Genomic DNA, 18,728 nt, shown 5'->3' with positions numbered 1-18,728 from the left:
TAAAACAGATTTTTTAATTTTTTAAATGCAGCCCGTTTTCCTTGAAGGAAAACGGGATGCATTTAAGAAAAAAAAAATGAAACGTTTTCGTTTCATTTTTAAAAGGCATGCAGTGGTCTCAGGCACCTTAAAAAAATAATATTGCATGCATTTGCAAAGGGGAAGGGGTCCCCTGGGGACCCGTTCCCATTTGCAAATGCATTACCACCTACCTGGAGTAGGTGGTAATTTGTGAGTATTTTGCGACCGTAATTGCGGTAGCAAAACATTGGCACATAGCTTTGCGATCGCTATTAAGAAGGGAACGCCCCTTCTTAATAGCAAGGCGCAAAACAGTATTTTGCGAGTGGCAATTTCTTTGCGAGTCGCAAAATACTGTTTGTACATGGGCCCATGCTTTTTAGCATGTGCAAACTAGTCTGGGACCCGTTTGCGCAAGCTAAAAAGCGTTGTACATCTGGCCCAATGCCTTTTTATTTATGTTTTGGGTTTTAAAACATGAATATAAGGCATTGTCATTTACAATACTAATAGCTTAAACTCTCGCAAATGCGAGACCAATTGCATTGTAATAAAGGGCCTTCTCGACCGCTTGTTAGATTGTAAATATCAGAGGAAGAGACCGGCCTGCGACGTCTTCAAAGTAGTGATAAATAGTGCAGTGAAGAAGATGTGTAAGTGTTGTAAATTACACAGACACAAAGTGTGTAGTTAGTTACATATGATCCGAGCTATAAACACTAACAAAGCGCTCCAACACCTTTCACACTGTGATTACACTGTCGTGGCTCAGGAGGAAGAGCGGGAGGGGGGGCTATTTCCTGCCCTCTCTGTGATTTGAGTGTGCAGTGTGGCATTGCGTAATGTCATTGCTATCTTTGGCCTAATAAACACTCCAGCTGTAGTAGGCCCTGGCTTCAACTCCTGGTACAGGGCGGGCTGTGCTTTATGGCACGCATGGAGGGAGGGAGGGAGGGAGGGAGGGATGGATGGATGGTCACCGCTGCAGCTCCGGCCTCGTATAGTGCCCCTGCTATTACTAGTGAGCGAGAGGCGCTGAAGTGGTGGTGGTGGTATTGGTGGTGATGGTATTGGTGGTGGTGGTACTGGTGGTGGTGGTGGTACTGGTGGTGGTGGTGGTACTGGTGGTGGTGGTGGTACTGGTGGTGGTGGTACTGGTGGTGGTATTGGTTGTGGTGGTGGTGGAGGTAGTGGTGGTATTGGCGGTGGTACTGGTGGTACTGGTGGTGTTGGTGGCGGTCCTGGTGGTGGTACTGGTGTTATTGGTGGTACTGGTGGTATTAGTGGTGGTGGTATTGGTGGTGGTGGTATTGGTAGTGGTGGTACTGGTGGTGGTGGTGACACTGGTGGTGGTGGTAGTGGTGTTGGTACAGGTGGTACTGGTGGTGGTGTTACTGCTGGTGGTGGTACTGGCGGTGGTACTGATGGTGACATTGGTGGTGGTAGTGGTTGTACTGGTGGTAGTGGTGGTACTGGTGGTAGTGGTGGTACTGGTGGTAGCGGTGGTACTGGTGCTACCAGTGGTAGTGGTGGTACTGGTGGTGGTGGTAGTATTACTGGTGGTGGTACTGGTAGTGGTGGAGGTATTGGTGGTGGTGGTTGTGGTGTTAATAAAACAGGCTTTTGAAAGCAAGCCATCAGGTGGCTTTAGAACAGAAGACATGCAACACAGATGTGCTGTTGTCAGCTTCAGCCCATTAACACATGATCATGTCCTATCTGGAATTCACATGACTTAATCCGATAATCCTTTCTTATTCCATTTTACTTGGGGGGGGGGGGGGGGGGTGGTAAGGGGGGAGGGGAGGGGGTTGAAAAAGACACAAGATAATGCCTGGTTAGAGTGATTGAAAGCAGGCGCCTGTGTTACAGGGCGGCCGTGCTGTTTAAAAAAACACAAGCATTTGCAAAGCAGTTGGTCTCGCTTTTACGCAAGTATAAGCTTTTACCATTATAAGTGACAATGTCTTTTATTTATGTTTTGAAAACAAAAATAAAAGCCATTTTTATTTGCAATGTTAATAGCTGAAACTCGCGTAAATGCGAGACCTATTGCATTGCAAATGCTTGTTAGATTAGGGAGTAGAAACGCTCCCTTTCGGCCCAAGTGGCAAATTAGTTAAATAAACAAGCACGGCCGCTAAAGTGAAAGCGGACCGCGCTGCAAATGAAAAAAAAATAAATAGTGCATATGAAGCAGACCAGGTAACGCCACAAGTAAAAGATTCAGTCCTCATGGGAGGTAACAAATGGCGACAGGGCGCTAACAAAGAGGGACTAACAAGCCTCATATCGAAAATATGGGCGGAGATAAGGCGAGGCGTCCACAGCATTCTCAACTACTGCATGCCTTGCAGTGCATACGCGCTGCGGCTAGGCTCGACCTAAAAACTGAATGAACACTGGATTGGCCATTCAACCAAACTTGGAATAGCAGGCACTTTCAAAGGGCGCTTACACCAGAACACTGCACTGTGTACTAAATGTATTTACTTATTTGGAGTTTTGTACAGTGTACAGCATATCGCTGTGCAGCCATTTAAGAAAAGTAATAGATGCAAATTTCACCCAACACGGCCAGTAAAGAAAAATACAATAAACAAGCCTTCACTGAACATTTCCCATAAAGGAAGGCACTGTGAACATCACTTTCACGGAAAGCTCTTTTTTTTATTAAAAAATGAATTTTAAAAAAAGAGCATGTAGTCAAATTTCTTAGACAAGCGCTTTTTAGATAACATTATAATCACCAACATTCACTGAACTGGCATTTTAACAAACATGAGACCTCTCATATCTACGCTGCCCTGACTCTTAAGCAGATATCAACTCAATCACAAAACTGCGTACAAATAGGCCTCATTTCTAATTACAGAAGCATTTTCATATTAAAAATGCCAAACCTACTGCCATTGTCAAGGATCTTTTAATAGGTCCGAGTGAAAAATACAATGTGGGCTGTCTTTGTGATCTCCGTAATCTATTAACATGTAGAATGTGTTCTCTCCCCTCACCAATCCATTCTTATTGTACAGCTGGACACCTTCCCTACAGATGATGGAGCAACAGCGGAACGGAAGAAGGAACTCCGGAAAGAAGTGGAAAGGGTTAAGCGTGAAGTGTCGCATCAAGTAAGCAGCGAGCTCTTTTCATCCATCCCACTGAACTCCAAGGAGTATCTGCTTGTGCCTCTGGGTAGTGCTGCTTTTCACAATGCACATTACTTTTGGTACAATTTTTCTGAAGACTCATTTCTTACGATTTGTTTAATCTCACAAATTGGTGCCTTTTTGTAAGTCCTCTCTCTGCTGGAATTAGATTTAAACTGTTCTTCATTGCGAATGGGGAATTATTTCACAGTGGAATCCACGTTTTTATAGCTTAATTTTCCTTTACTTTAATGTTATTTTTATTTATTCTTTTTTTGGTAATTCACTAGTGTTATGAAAAATATGTATTATGAAAAACACAGGTGTTATGAAAAATATCTGTCATGAATAAAAACAACTTAAGCATCAACAAGGAGTATTTTGACCAGTGCTATGGAGTTCAGATACCAGAACGAATTTCAGGCCTGATTAATGAACAAAGCAAAACCAAAGGAAATGATGGACGGAGTGTTGAACATTGCAAGCACTCGCCCCCAGTGAACTGATCTGGGTTTAATCCATCATCATTCTTTAGCTCACTCTACCACCCCAGTTCAGAAATTGGCCATATGCAAATCAGTCTGACCCTGTGCCTCAAGGGAACAGTCCAGCCCGAACTGCCAAGCCATGTCTTCCCTGGACCAGAAACAAGCATCCTGGGACCCGTTTCGGATTCATAACCCTCGTCAGCCAGGCTATCTTGAATCCAGTAGTAAAGTGAGCAAGGGACTCACGTCTGAGCATACCCTGCCAACTTATGGCGAACAAAGCAAAACCAAAGGAAATGATGGACGGAGTGTTGAACATTGCAAGCACTCACTCTATTTGCAATTAACTATGATTGGCAGTTGTGGTCCCAAACTATTGATACATCTCATTGAATGCGCTAGGGAATGCCTCTTTTATGCCCATTCCTCATTGCAATTTGGAATGAGTCGGTAAACCCATTTTGCAATGGTTGTTTTAGGACTAGCTAAGAAGGTGCCCACTCTGAATTCCAGTGAGAAGATATTTGGCACTTAAGAGCGGCTCTCATAGACCGATTATAAAGTGTAAATCGAGATGTCATGCTGAACCATGTCAGGTGTGAGTAGTTCACCATGTGCAGTTTCTTCTGTACGTTCTGGTATTTAGTTTAGTTTTTCCCTCAGAAATGCTGGCTACTAGTAAATTATGTGAAGAAATAAAAACATGACTAAATCAGATGCTCGCACCTGAAATGAGACACATTATGACATTAGTTTAGATAATTTTTATAAGGGGTAAACTGTACTTGATGAATCCAGCATGGGATAGGATGTGTAAGAAATGTTTGCACCAAGTGCTTTGATGCAAGGTGTCTGTATGTAGATGTGGGAGGTGGTAAGATTACTCCCTGTTTGCCGAAAATCTATGAGTGTGTTCAGTCTCCAGCAAATGTTGGTATTCATATGCTTGTTGTATGTTTTTGAAGCATTTGGTCAGTTCCCTTGTGGTTTGTTTGTAAAACAGCACACCCTCACAGAGGTGGAGATCCACATGGTGGAGCAGTGTATTGCAGAAGAAGAAAAGCTTGTCAAGGAGCAAGATGAATGTCGGGAGGAGGTGGTTAATCTAACTCGCCTAGCTCAGATCAAGGCTGTCGAGAGGGAACAAAAGTCAAGAGACAACAAGAAAGCGCAGGTAAGAGGACCAGAAAGATTCAATGTTTTCTAAGTTGGTCATTGACAAAAGGGCTGGGAACAATGATTCATCTGTGCTACTTTCAATAGCGTATTGATCAAATGCATAGTACATCTTCTATATTTATCCATATGATCAACTCCATCTTTCCGAGCTGGTTAGGAATTTGTATGCGGCCAGCAGAGACCAGAGGGTGCTTTCTAAAGAATGCTGTTTAAAAATCTGAAATGGAGACTATACACGTGTGTTCTTTTGCCCATCAACCCCCACCTCTTTCTTCACAAGCCACCAACAAACGTGGTAGTTTGTCTTTCCTGCACATGCTTAAGTATTGCTCTTCAAATAAGGCAGTTTCATGGTACTGGTCATTTTTGCCTCGTTTCACATACTTAAATCCAGTTTTATTGGAGGACTGTACAGACCTTTAATTTCCTGCCATCAAATACACACGGGTACAGTGTTCGAATTTTTGAGGCAGTGAGTGCTGTCACTATTACTTTACATGCCATTTATTTATTTACATATTAATCAAACAAGAAACCGTTGTCGCCTGGAAAAAAAATTAAATGAAAATTGCTCAATAAGATACGCATGTCATAAAAATAAATTGTTATAAAGACTTTGGTTCTGATTAAAGATCTTGGCGGACATGGTTACTCTGTCACAAAGGAGACGGATATCCTGTCCGCCTTATTACAATTTAATTGTATCCTATGGAACTTGTAGTACGGCGGACGAGATATCCATCATGATTGTGACCGAGTATCCCATCCGCCAAGATTGTAATCAGGCTTGTAGTTTCTGGTTTATATTCTGGCGGACGACCCATCTCCCTGATGGAGGTATCGTTGGCCAGATTTAAAAATTACTGCCAAGCTACTGGTCATTTATAAAACATTGGCAGGAACCGCTGTCACAATGGGTTCCGGTCAAGGGTTTTTGCTGTTTAGTGCAGGACTCCATCAACGTGACAGAGCCTTACACCAAATAAGTTTCTTTTTTTTATTTTCAAAAAAGAAAATCACAAAGTGGAATTTTCTTAATGCCCCCCTCGCAATGGGGCTCTTTTCCCATGGCAAGGGTGCATTATTTCTTTTATACTGACTCTTACCGCCAGGGTTTGCCTGGGAAAGACTGGGTAAGAATAAAACTGCTATATCTGCCCGTCCCAATTGGGTGAACGGACGTATAGACAGTTCTCCACCGGTCCTTAATCCGTCAGGCTGTTGGAGAAGTATGGCCACGCCAGAGACGGAATAGTCTCTGCAATTGCCAAACCTATGATCCACCCGCATATAAATCAGGCAGCCAGACCACTGTGTTGGCAGGGAGGGAACTCCATCGCCATTGCAATGGAGTTCCTGCTCCGCCAACAAATAAATCGGGCCCGTAGTATCCATTCTATTCTGTCTGCCATCTGGACCAACTATTGGTTCTCAACTTTCAAAAAAGGTCGAAAGCAATCCTTCTTAACTTTTATACTCTAAGCCTTCTGCCCTCCAACTACTGGGCATCGCCTCTTTAGCCATGGGTCTCCTTGATTGTACCTTACTTGAGTACTTTTTCACTTCCGTTTGTTGGTTTTTCCAGTGAGGGCACATGCACTGTCGGCAAAATCTATTGTTACCCAATAAGCTTAACCATTTTCAATGCAATAGGTATCGCAGTTGCAAGATTTTGAGCTATTGGCATTGTAAACGACAACGCCTTTTATTTGTGTTTTAAAAAAACCTGCAATAATAAAAGGTCAAAGTTTCTAAAATGCTAGACCTATTGCATTGAAAATGCTTGTTGTTTACAAGCGCCCCATGCTGCGGTTTCACGTTAATAGAGGCAAAGCCCCTATCTTTAGACGAGCCATGTCTAAAGAAACGTCCGCGGCTGCTAATAAAGTGAAACGCGGTAAGGGGCGCTTTTACCCAACAAAGCATTTGTTTGTCTGTTTGCTGAAGTCTCAGACTTTGGGTGGTACTTCCCTTTGGTGGTGCGATCATCTTAGGTGTGAAGAGCCGGTCGGCGATCAGGACTTCATGTTGGTAGGAAGCACGGGTCAGTTATTGCTGACACAAGGAGCACCGGGTGGTGAAGTCTGGGATCTGTATCCAGCAAGGTCTAGATTGCAGGCGAATGCAGGTCCTGTGTCAGCCTCAGTGAGGTTCATTCACAAGGAGACTGGGGACGGGTCTTTTTGATGCAAAGACCTCAGAGCCTATATTTTTTCACCTGGAGTCCAGTTCTTTTTATTTTAGGAGTGGAGAGTACACTCTAAGACCACCCAAGGGTTCTGGACCTGGAGAGGCACCTCTTGGGGGTTAGGATTCACTCCAGCAGAGGCCAGAACCAGGTTTCAGATAGGTGTAGTTGGTACTAGGCAGTTGCAGGGAAGGCCTCTGGAAGATTCTTGTGTTCCTGTAACTCAAACAGAAGGTCAGCCAATTGACCCTTTGTGCTTCATCTGGGGTGTTGGGTTCAAGACCAGCAGTTCCAGCTTCTTTCAGGCTTCAGGTAGCAAGGCATCCTTCTTCTCAGTCTCCACAGGCCCAGGAGTGTTCTCATGAAGAGTGTACTGATGAGAGGTTTTATACCCAATGCCAGCCGGTGTGTGGGGCACACCCCCTTTGTCTAACCCTAAACTGGTTCTGGTCAGTTATTCCCTTTTCCCTGAGTTTGACCCCAATCTGTCTAGGGAAACAAATGGCATGCATGACATTGACAGGGCAGGCATCTTCAGAAGTCAGGAAGGGGCTGGATACAGTCCTCAGGCTATCAATTGAACTTCAGGAACAGCTTAGTATAACCCCCCAGGACATCCTGCTCAGGAAAGGAACACCCTTCCCCACAACCAAAGCCCTTTTGTCCCATGTCTGCAAGAATACACATCACACCACAGGGGAGCCATTAACAGTCATGTGATCATGGACACCGGCAGAAAGCCACATTTGGTTTCGGCAGAAATATGCCAACTTTCTAATCACGGTCAGGACATGTAAAACCTTTGGACAAGTCCTATTTTTTTTAAATATCATGGACCCTTCCCTATGAGCTATTAGGGCCTACCTTAAGGGTGACCTATAAGTATACAAAAGGTAGGTTTGGGCCTGGTAAATGTCTGTTTTGCCAGGTCAAATAGGTAGTTTTAAAATTGCACTACAGGAGGCAGTGGCAGGCCTGAGGCATGTTTAGCAGGGCTATTTTAGTGGGTGGCAGAATGAGCGCTGCAGCCCACTTGTAGCACTTAATTTCCAGGCCCTTAGTACATGATGTACCACTTACTAGGCACTTGTGAGTAAATTAAATGTACCATTAAATGTACCAATCACAGGTATACCAATTTTACCATGTTTGGAATAGAAAGCACAAACATTTTACCACAGGTAAGCAGGAGTAAAGTGTGTGGAGTCCTGATGCCAACAAAAACTGGTTTCCTTCGCAAATAAGGTAGTGAATTAAAAAATCTGGGGGACTACCACACAGAAGATGGTCTTTTTTACCAGGTGCTGTGTAGCCTGTTCCTAAACAAATGTCCCTCCTTTATGGCTACTTATTTTTAATATAAGCTTCAATGGGAGGTGATTCTGCAGGATTCTACTACATCAGAGTGAAATGTGTTGTAGCTGCCGAAACATGATATCACTGCACCAAGGTCACACAAAGCTGCGCTCATCTGCCAACTGGGATGCCGAGCATGCCAAAGGCAGGGTCTGTACCCAACCAGTCCTGCCACCACCCAAGTGACAAACACATGAGTACAGCAGGCTTGTGTAAGTAAAAGTACTTCCTTTTACGAAAATACAAGCACTGGGCTGGCATTGGATTGTTGTCTGATGGTTAACTATGGAGTTATGAGCTTCTGCCCCCAAACAACTTTCCTGAGAAGCCTGTGAATACTTACCCTCACTACCCTGAGTCACGTGCAGAAAGTTTTGTACTTGGTCCACTTTCCAGAGCCATAGTAGGATTAACCGCCGGATACCAGCAAATAACTTCAACCACTATGGTTGGAGACTAATGGCCCCTCTTTGCCTTGTGAACTTAAAGTGGTCTGGCACGTGTTCATGAGGTCATATATGTACCCGAGTAGTTTTTCATCTTGTGCTACACATTTGTATGACATGTAGATGTACATGACCGGGGTTTTTCTTTTTTGTATGCAAAATGATATCTTACAAGCAGTCAAAAAGCAGCACAAATCCACTTTAAGCAGGCATAGAAATAGTAGAAGCTGGCTACATACCTACAGGGGAACACTCAAATGGTTGATGATTGACTAGTAGGCAGAGACACTGTAATCTCTGTCCAGTAGGAAAAACCAGGCACCAACATTTAGGTCTCCTGGAATTAGACCCCTAAGCATAGCTGAAATGCTTGGGGATTATGCAGCTGTAAAATTATATTTTTGGCAACATAGTATTCTTAATGAAGATGCTATTAAGCTGAACCTTTGGTTTTTAGTTGCTGCAGTTTATTTACGGTTATATCATTTCTACTCTTCCACTGAGATCAAACTCAAACTTGTTGTCATTTCATCATGTGTGGACAGTCTTGCTCGAGCCCATTCACCATGAATGTAAATGTAAGCCATTTAATTATACTTTTGAACTTAAGACAAAAATAAATTGCAGCTTTTCTTATTGAATGCTGAAGGAGCGTAAGGAAATGTCTTCTGGTTCCTATTATGAAGATCTAAAGTCATAATGAGGAGAATTGTCATGACTGTGACACTATTTTTCACAACTGTGGAGGGCTTTTGCAATGTCTTTTGTAATAAAAGTCTTTATGCAAAGATAGCAGATGTTGGCACTGCTCCAGGGCATGGGCGTTTCAAAAGATGTACTACACGGTTAGAGGTGAAGCTAGTGAATTTAATCTGACCCCATGGGTAGTAAGATTTAGGTGTAGGACAGCCATGTGAGTGGTAGCCTTACAAACCTCAGTGTCTACATAAGTGTAGTACTGTCACAGGTAAATGGCAGAGAGTGGTCTGTGAAAGTGGTGGGGTGTCTGACTCTTCAAAAAGTGTGTGTACCAGTTATGTTGGAGCCCTTTTTAAAGGGTGTATGTTGAAGGGTAAATGATTTTGCTATTTTGAGAATCTGACCGCGTTTCTGCATAATCTGACGATGCTTGATACAATCCTTCCTATCAAAACTAAGCCAATTAGTTTGTATTGGGTCCACTGAATCATTGTCGCACACCATGATGTAACACATGGATCCTCCTAACCTACCTATTTTTTAATGTTCACGCATGCCTTCTGGTACAACTCCTAGAACTGTAGCAGAATAACCACCAAAGATATGCTGATTTATTTCCAGCTGGAAAACAAGACGCTAAACCAGACCAGAATAATTTTCAGGATTTGGCAAGAACAGTTAGACAGAGAAGAGTTGAGTGGATGGCGTAGAAAGCTACTGGGTTGTTGTAGGCAATTGTGGAACTTCCAATGTATAGACAAGCAGAGTCCTGGAGGATTGGTTTAGTTAATTTCCAATCGGGAGGGAGGTTTAGCACTTCTAATGGAATTTAAGTAGAGACAGCAAGAATAGACCAATGCCTCTCAACTATTTTTGTTTCTATGGTTCCCACTTCACATGGTATTTGTTCACTCGTTAGTGTCCCATGCATTTTTTTGTTTTCTCCCCATTACCCTCTTCCATTTTCTCTGCATTTCTGTGTGGTTATCAGCCCTTGCTCCATCCTACTTCCATAGAGGTTATTGGTTTAACTTGGTAGTGAGGTGCACCGTGTTATTGGTCATATTGTTTGTTAGCAAAAGCTTTACTTTGTTGACATTCCTAACTCCTTTGCTCACTCCTCCGAATTAATCACTGTTGTTTATGTTTCTAACAGTATACATCCAGTTAACTACCCTCAAAATGCTGCTGCTCATGCCCCCAAGCAAGCTTTCTTAAAGCCATTATATTAACGTCTTGAGGTCTGTTAACAACACATTCTCCCCAAGACCCAGCAGCGTTCCCAGGAAGCAGACATTACAGAAGCATTGAGGGTTGAGTTGATTCCAGTGCGTGTCTCTTCCTGTGTGGCCTACTCTTTACCTCCATTTGTCTCTAGGGAAATTGTCCAGGCCTGTGGTGTGATTTCTGATTTGTGTGGATCCCACATCACTGAAAAGTGGTGGATTAGCTCCTGGATTTCTTCTGCACATTCCACATATTTTGAGAATACTATCAATCACCACTGGCCTGAACTTTGTTTTCCGTTGGATGAAATAGTTCCATTACCTGGTGCAAAAACCACAGTTTTGATCCTGGGCAAAAACGAATCCAATCCAGTCCCTTTCAAAGGCACTCAGTTTGAAAACTGCTTCTTGCACCACATTAAAACTATAGAATTTGGGAATCATATTTTATGCAGATATGTATTTTATTCCACATATAAACACAGTGGTCAAGGGCATCAAGTTTCAGATCTCCCACCTCTGATAAATCCTTGCATTACTCATTACCGGCCATTAAGTTGGGTTAACAAGAGCCCTGGTGACGGCATGCCTGAACTATTGTAACATTGTTTAAACTGGGCTCCCTAAGTAGCTGATTGACAGAATGCTAAGGTTTTAACATCTGGTGAGCATATTGTGTCTGAACTTGCGAACACATGAAAATCTCAAACAAGGCTTGAAAGGGCTAAATTAGTTCGCTGTGGACCAATGTATACCTTCAAATATTCACAACATTATGCTCCCAACAGAAATTAGTACTTGTCAGCTGCAAAACTCATCACTCAGTGATGGTACAAAAGAGTGAATCATAGACAGAGATGTCTGTGAGCTGTGGAACACACTGAGTCCAGGCTTATTTATTTATTTTATTTATTTAAGAAGTTTTATATAGCGCTGGCCTTGCCCTTGGGTATCAAAGCGCTTTACAGCAGATACATTGCAGAGAGTCACAAAACAGAAGAGCGACACATTAACAGTGCAGGACAGTCTTAGTCTTCGTAGTCCTTGGAAGTGTTAGTGTTGGAGCAGTGCGTGGTGTCAGCTAGCTGCTCCGATTGATCCTATCCACTCCCTAGGGAGCGGTTGAAGAACTGGATTTTGAGTCAAATAGGAAGCACAAGAAATCCAAGCGGGACCTGCTACCTTCCTGCCACTTGAGAACTCCAAAGAAGGCATGAGGGCGTCTAAGTGCCTCTGGGTCTTGCTCTCAAACTAGATCTCCTTGAGAGTGGATTCCAATTATTGTCCAGAATCACCCTGCATTTCTGGGTCCATCAGCGATGCTGCAGCAAATCCAAGAACTTTGTGAGGCCATGCTGTGTTGTTGGCACTCAACTGTCTCCCTCTAGGGCACATCCAGGCCCTAAGGAAAGGCAAGATACTCCACCTGGAAACCTGCTGGTGGGATCCCATCGGCATCAGCTGGAACCTGTCATGAACTTACACTGGCTTCAGTGCCATGACCTGTGTTAGAACATTGAGCATCAACTCTGTCCTTCTCGGCAGGTATGAGCACTACGGGAATCCCTACTCACTTTAACGGACGATCTTCAATAATTCAGGCATCATGCCTTCGTTGATTAATCGACGGACTATTTTCAGTCTTGTAGTCTTTGGCCTTAACACAAACAAATGTAAAGAATGAAAAAAAGGTCTGCGATTCTCAAAGCAGTGGGCCTAGAAAAGAATAAGCGATTCTGCTTTTTGTAAAAAAAAACAATAACGACGATAGCAAGCGATCTCAATAAGTTATCTGCGCACCATGGGATACAGGCCTGGATAAAAGAGGTGATCGTGTCTCGGGTAGCTGGTATAACCATAGTAAATGACAGTAGTATATAGTGAATGACAGTAGCAACATAAGAGAGCTCAGCAGTCTATTTGTTTCTCTCCTGTTGTATTCGCGAGCCCTTGTTAAGGGGTGGCAGGTAAGTATTTTTGTTTATTTCCTTTCACCCCCCAAGTGCACCACCACTCCCAAGCCCCTCCTCGGACGTTCTACCTCTTTTGCTAGGCGGCAGCCGGCACTGTTATAAAATGGATCTAGGCAAATATAACTGCACTTTTAGTTTTTTAATACATTCGAAAGTACCTAAACACACTACATGGACCAGTCCTCACAAAGATTGTGTTTGTCTGTTTTTATCAAGGTTAACTCACGCTGTGAGGACCAATCCGATGCGTTGTACATACCCAAACACACACCGAATAAAGAGTAAATTGTGCCTGCAATCGTGAGAATCACTCTTTAAAAAACATTGAAAGAAAAAAGTGACAGAATGTAATATGGAAACCAACCGTCTGGTGCTTTCAGCTTTTTAAGTCATGGGATGCTTCAACGGACATGGTGCTAAAAGAAGTGTAACACAGATGCTCTCAGCTGTTGGAGGCCACAGCTGCTATGCATTCTATCTGGTGCAAAAGGTTTTTAATGCTGTCCTATATGTCTGGTTCAGAGAAATGGGTTGAATATCTAATGTCAGTGATTGTCATGATCAAGTCAAGGTGTGATATCCCCTTGAAAGATGTCCATGCCTCTCGTGTGTGTGTGTGTGTGTGTGTGTGTGTGTGTTAAAGCAGCATTGATTAGGCAAAAGAGAGATTAGCACAGTGTATACATTGCATATATAAAGTTCCACATACAATTGTAAGTGACTTTTTGAGTTTAGATAAAAAGCATATTGCAGTTCATACATTTTGAAAGAGCGGTTAGTGCCGTTTGATTAATTTTTTTTTACAGAGGTTCACAATTAGTTATGTCTAACAATTCTATAGAATAATTAAAAGGAATTTGTGATCCGTTAGCGAAGTGGAATTTCTTTTCTTAATATATTGGTTTAAGATATTATTTCTGATTTGATTTCTTTCTGATTTGACTGCTTTGCTGTTTGCTTTTATGCATCTGAATTTGGGGACAGCAGATAATTGAATCATGCAATTTCTAAGGGTGTCACTTTGTACCTTGTTTTTACAGGGGCAAACAGCATCTGCATCCTGTGTGAGTTAAGTGATCATTTGTTCTAACTAATACATCCTTGCTGTCAAAAATAGACTGGTGTCTGTTCCAGCAGCGGTTGTTGCTTTCTGGACGAGAGCGAAGTCATGTTCAGCGTGCTGTTTGCAAGTTTTTTTGTTATGGACGGACAGGGGGCTTCTGACTATTTAAGTGGAAGGAGAATTGTAGATGTGTGGAGTAAATTGGGTGAGAAGTGTGTTTAAAATTTCACATTATTGCTTTCTTCAAAAAGAAAGACATGCAAGTGTCTGTAAACATCAACCCACAACATTAGAAAGCTTTACTCATTGCTCCAAAGGAATAAGGATAAAACACAAAACTCAAGAATAAATAATAATGGACAGTAAAAAAAATAATTACCTACCTAAGATTAAAATATAGTGGCAAATACAAAAACTCAACCTGAAAGCGCTCACAAATTAAAACCGCATGACACCAAAGTACATGACAGGAATTTACTGAAAAATAAGAAATTGACAATACTTTGTGATCAGGAGCGAGACACGTTGTTAAATGGTAGCGGCAGTTTCAGTCGATAACCTTTCAAGTATTTGCCCGGCGGTAATCGCCTCTCATACCACTCGATAATTTACCAATGAAAGAGGCAGGCGCCGGAGGCTGGAAGGCAGGAAACAAAGTTTTATTCCGTCGGAGCAGAACACATCAGATCAGACAGCAAGGTATCGTCACGAGGTGCTCTAACCGCATCTCTGAGACCTGGTCTCTTATACACCTGTTTATTGCTTTATTGCATATAGTACATTCTTGAGATTCTCTCGATGCATGAAAGAACATCCCCTGAAGCCCCGGCTCGGATCCGATCCCACACATAGTTACAGCAGAGGTTCCCACCCTACCCGCAGTGGGAGATGGCTATCGCGCAGCAGGGAATTCCGCTAATTCCCGGGGGTGTGTGCAACCGGCCGGGTCTCAGGGGGTAGGGGCTTTGATCTACTGTAATCCCTTTGATGCGGGGTGTTTCCCTTACAGTAGGGGCAATAAACTGCATCCGCAGGGCTAGGTGATGGCCTGGGACCAGTTCGGACAATGGGGCGCAGAGGAAGGGGGTTATCAAAGGAGAGGCATGACCATGTATGGGATGTCGGTCGGATGTGGTTCCGTAGCAGGGTCGCGCAGAAGGAGAGGGTTTATGGCCTGTATGAGAGAGCGGGGGTGGCCGGCGCGCGGGGGATGCTCGCAGCGCCAGGGGAAAGCGCTGGCGATCGAGAGTGAGCGGGGAGAGAGTGGGGTGCCTAAAATGGCGGCCGTGCATTCGCGGTGTGTGATGCTGGGGAGAGGCAAGATGGCGCAGATAATGTTCAGTTTGCACGCTAAATTTCCACAACGTGCATATCCAACACACTGCTGTCAGTTGTTTTCCCTGCCCCTTATTCGTTACAACAGATTGTTTCATAGAAACAAAACGAAATTACACAGGGTAATATTAAGCCCGAGTCCACTAACAATGAGAATTAAGTTGGCAAAAACATAAACATGAAGAAAAACCAGTGTTGTTCCCCTCATAAGAGATTCGACTCTCTTATAGACAGAGTAAGGTTCAGGATGTACGATTTGTTTAAGTTTACACAGAAACCTGCTACACGTTTGAACTTCTGCAGTTCTTCCTGGAGAGTTTGCACTGACGAGTGGGGGACGGTAAGAGTCATCAGAACATCATCGGCAAAAAGAGAAAGCTTATGTTCCTCCCCACCGAATCGAATTCCCTGGATCTCTGTGGTAGCTCGGATTTGTGCCGCCAACGGTCCTATGCTCAGGGCAAACTGCAGGGGGGGCAAAGGGAACCCCTGTCTCGTTCCCCTGCTGAGGTCGAACGGCTGGGCGCTCTCCCCATTAACCTGCACTCTAGCACGCAGATGTGCGTAGTTCGCTCTGATCATGTTAAGAAAGGGGTCCCCAAATCCAAAACCTTTCAGCGTGCGGAACATAAAGGACCAATCCACCCTGTCAAACGCCTTTTCCGCATCCAATCTTATCAGGATCGCCGGTTTTTTGTTTTTGGAAACTTTCTCTATCAGATGGAGCTTCCTGCGTATGTTATCATGTGTTTGTCTCCCCTTTATAAAGCCAGATTGATCAGGGTGGATCAAGTCGGCATCAGGTTCTCCAGTCTTGCTGCCAGTATTACGGAGTAAAGTTTAGCGTCTAGGTTTAACAGGGCGATTGGCCTATAAGAGGGGCAGAGCTGTGGGTTTTTTCCCGCTTTAGGGATTATCGTGATCATAGCGTCAGCCATTGAAGCTGACAACTGTGGCCTCTCCACTACTGCATTAAAAAGAGAAGTCAACTGGGGGTAATCTCCGTTGCATAGGCTTAATAAAAATGTGCTGTTAGACCGTCGGACCCTGGAGATTTATTAGGCATCAGTGCCGCTATCGCTCGCCCTACCTCCTCCTCGCTAATCTGGGCATTAAACTGTTCATTTGTTGTTGGGGAGATCTGAGGAAGGGACAACTCCTCCAGGTAATTTTTTGGGGCCGTCGAGTAAGAAGGCACTGCTTAAAAGAGGTCTTTGTAAAAGGACCCAAATATATTAGCTTTACCTCTGTCGGAGTGTTCTAAGGTCCCCCTGTCTCCTCTGATCCCTCCTATGTATTCCCTCACCCTTTTTCCCTTAGTTGTCTCTCTAGATGGGAACCCATCTTGTTACCCTGGGATTAAGATATTTGGCGGAGTTGTAGGAGGGTGTATTCTGCTCTATTGATGTAGATTGCTTTGATTTTCCCTTTAAGTGCACTTAGTTTGCATTGTAAGGTCTGGGTGGGGGTTTTCTTATGTTCTCTTTCAATGACCTCTAGTTCTACCTCTAGCTCCGCACGCTCCTTTGCACTTTGCTTGTTTAGTGTGGCATTGAGTCCTATGCATTTGCCACTCAGGACCACCTTAAAGGCTTCCCAATTATTCAATGGGATTGTTGCGTGTGGCTGGTTCATTTGAAAATACTCCTTAATTGCTACCCTCAATTCATCTCTAAGAAGTATGTCTCTTGATACATGGAAAAAACATCTTGTCGGGCCCAGGGCCACTCAGCCCCATTTCAGGAAATAAAAATGAGGGTATGATCCGACACGGCGATTGGTTGGATTTTCTATTGCTTGTAGTGACCCCAGAAGACGTTGGCTAATGAATATGTAGTCCAGTCGGGAGTATGTTTGGTGTACGTGGGAAAAAAGGTGTAGTGTCTGGTGATTGGGTAAATCGTTCTCCACGTGTCTTTGAGGCCTAGAGATTAGAAAGTCTGTTTCACCCCTTTGGAGAAGCTTCCCGTGGATGATCTGTGTGTGTGGGGGGGGGGGGGGTATGCTATCTTCTTCAGCATGCCAGGTTAGATTAAAATCTCCCATGAGAAACATTGGGCCCTCCGCGAAACCTCCCATCATATTCAACAGAGTGGTTATAAAAGCTGGTTGACCTGTGTTGGGGGCATATGCTGACACAAATGTGCGTAACCTTCCCCTCCATTTCCCCTTTACCATACCACTCTAACCTCCCTATCTGTTTTTATTCCTTCTGGCTGAAAATTTGTGGTGTTGTGGAATAGTAATGCTACCCCTTTGTCCCAGTGGATGACCTTTAGATCAGGGAGTAGTGTCTGTGCCTTAGTCTGTGTTCTTCTGCTCGTTTTAAGTGTGTTTCTTGAAGTGCCACAATGTCTTGTTGATGGTCCACCAGGTATTTCCAGATCTTTTTGCCTTTAAGGGGAGAGTTCAGGCCCTTAATGTTCCATGAGGCTATACTAATCATCATAAGTAGAGTCTCTCCCTCCCCTTTCATTGACCCTTTTGCCCCTTTTGGATGTTGCCTTCCTCCTCACCTTGTATGTCGAGTGGTCCCCAGCCGTCCCCTTCCTATTGTACCCTCTTGCATAGTGTGTGGATTGTCTGTGTCCCCTGCGTAACCACCACCTTTCCCTATATGATACCCCGCCCCCTCTAACCCTTAGAACAAAAAACATAACTAAACTGAGGCTGGGTAGCCCGTAGGACCCCAGTGTTACCATTGCTCAGGATGAAGGGCATGTTGGCCGGCGCCTCAGTCCAGGCCTGCCGCCCCGGCTGTCTCTTGTAATTGGTATTTGCAGCATGTCTGTATAGTCTCTTTTTCTGATCCGTAGCCAGTTAGCGTTATTTCTCCCTCTGGAGATAGGATCGTCCTCCCTTAATCAAATCATTTTACTGACCAAGTCTTTTCTCAAAGGGCTATGTATGGTGTCTTGGCAGTCGCCTTTGTTTCCTTTCCTGCGGCTGCCATTGCTTCAGGTTTTGGGGTATTTCCCTGTGGGGGATTGTGCGCCACTGGAAAGATGGTCGTTCGTTCCATTTCTTTCCCCTGTGCCGCCGATTGAGTGGATTGCTCCCCCTTGTTTGGGAGCCCAAGAAGTTCCAGGCCTTCTTCGAGCCATGTGATATGTCTTGCTTTATTGTTCAGGTCGAAAGCCAGGTCAAATGGATAAGTCCAGTGATATCTAATGTTATCTGACCACAACTTTGCTGTTAGTGGTCGAAACAGTTGCCGTCTTTGTAGTGTAGACTGTGCCAGGTCTTGGTACAACGTGCATTTATATCCTTGGAAGGAAATCATATCTTTTTTCCTTGCCATTTGCAGTAAAGCTTTCTTAACTTTGAAGGAGTGGAGCTTGACTAAAACATACAGGTTCGTCGTCGCTTTCCAGATACTTGGGTACCCACATGATGTGCTCTTTCTATTTTGATTTTCATTTGGCAAGGTCCCAGAATGTCTGAAAATAGCCCCTCAAGGAACGCTTCCAGGTCCGGTCCCTCCGCTCCCTCCTCCAGGTCTCTGATTCTTATGCTGTCCCTCCGTAATCTGTTTTCCAGGCCTTCATTATTCAGGAGTGCCTCTTGAAGTTGTGTGTGAAGTTCCTGGACCTTATCGTGAGTTT

At 43.9% G+C, this 18,728-nt stretch overlaps 1 protein-coding gene across 1 annotated transcript in view; it reads left to right on the top strand.

Moving 5' to 3' along the window:
• The window catches only part of CCDC146 (coiled-coil domain containing 146), a 1,030,007-nt gene that overhangs the window by 604,323 nt on the left and 406,956 nt on the right, over positions 1-18,728 (top strand). Inside the window, exons 10-11 of the mRNA XM_085654014.1 lie at positions 3,057-3,152; positions 4,662-4,832. Coding sequence (XP_085510140.1) covers positions 3,057-3,152; positions 4,662-4,832 — 267 coding nt within the window. The remainder of the gene's footprint in view (positions 1-3,056; positions 3,153-4,661; positions 4,833-18,728) is intronic.

The sequence above is a fragment of the Triturus cristatus genome, chromosome 4_1 (genome assembly GCF_964204655.1).
Source record: "Triturus cristatus chromosome 4_1, aTriCri1.1, whole genome shotgun sequence".
NCBI lineage: Eukaryota > Metazoa > Chordata > Amphibia > Caudata > Salamandridae > Triturus > Triturus cristatus.
The sequence above is the reverse complement of the archived record's forward strand: the minus strand, read 5'-3'. Positions and strand labels throughout refer to the sequence as shown.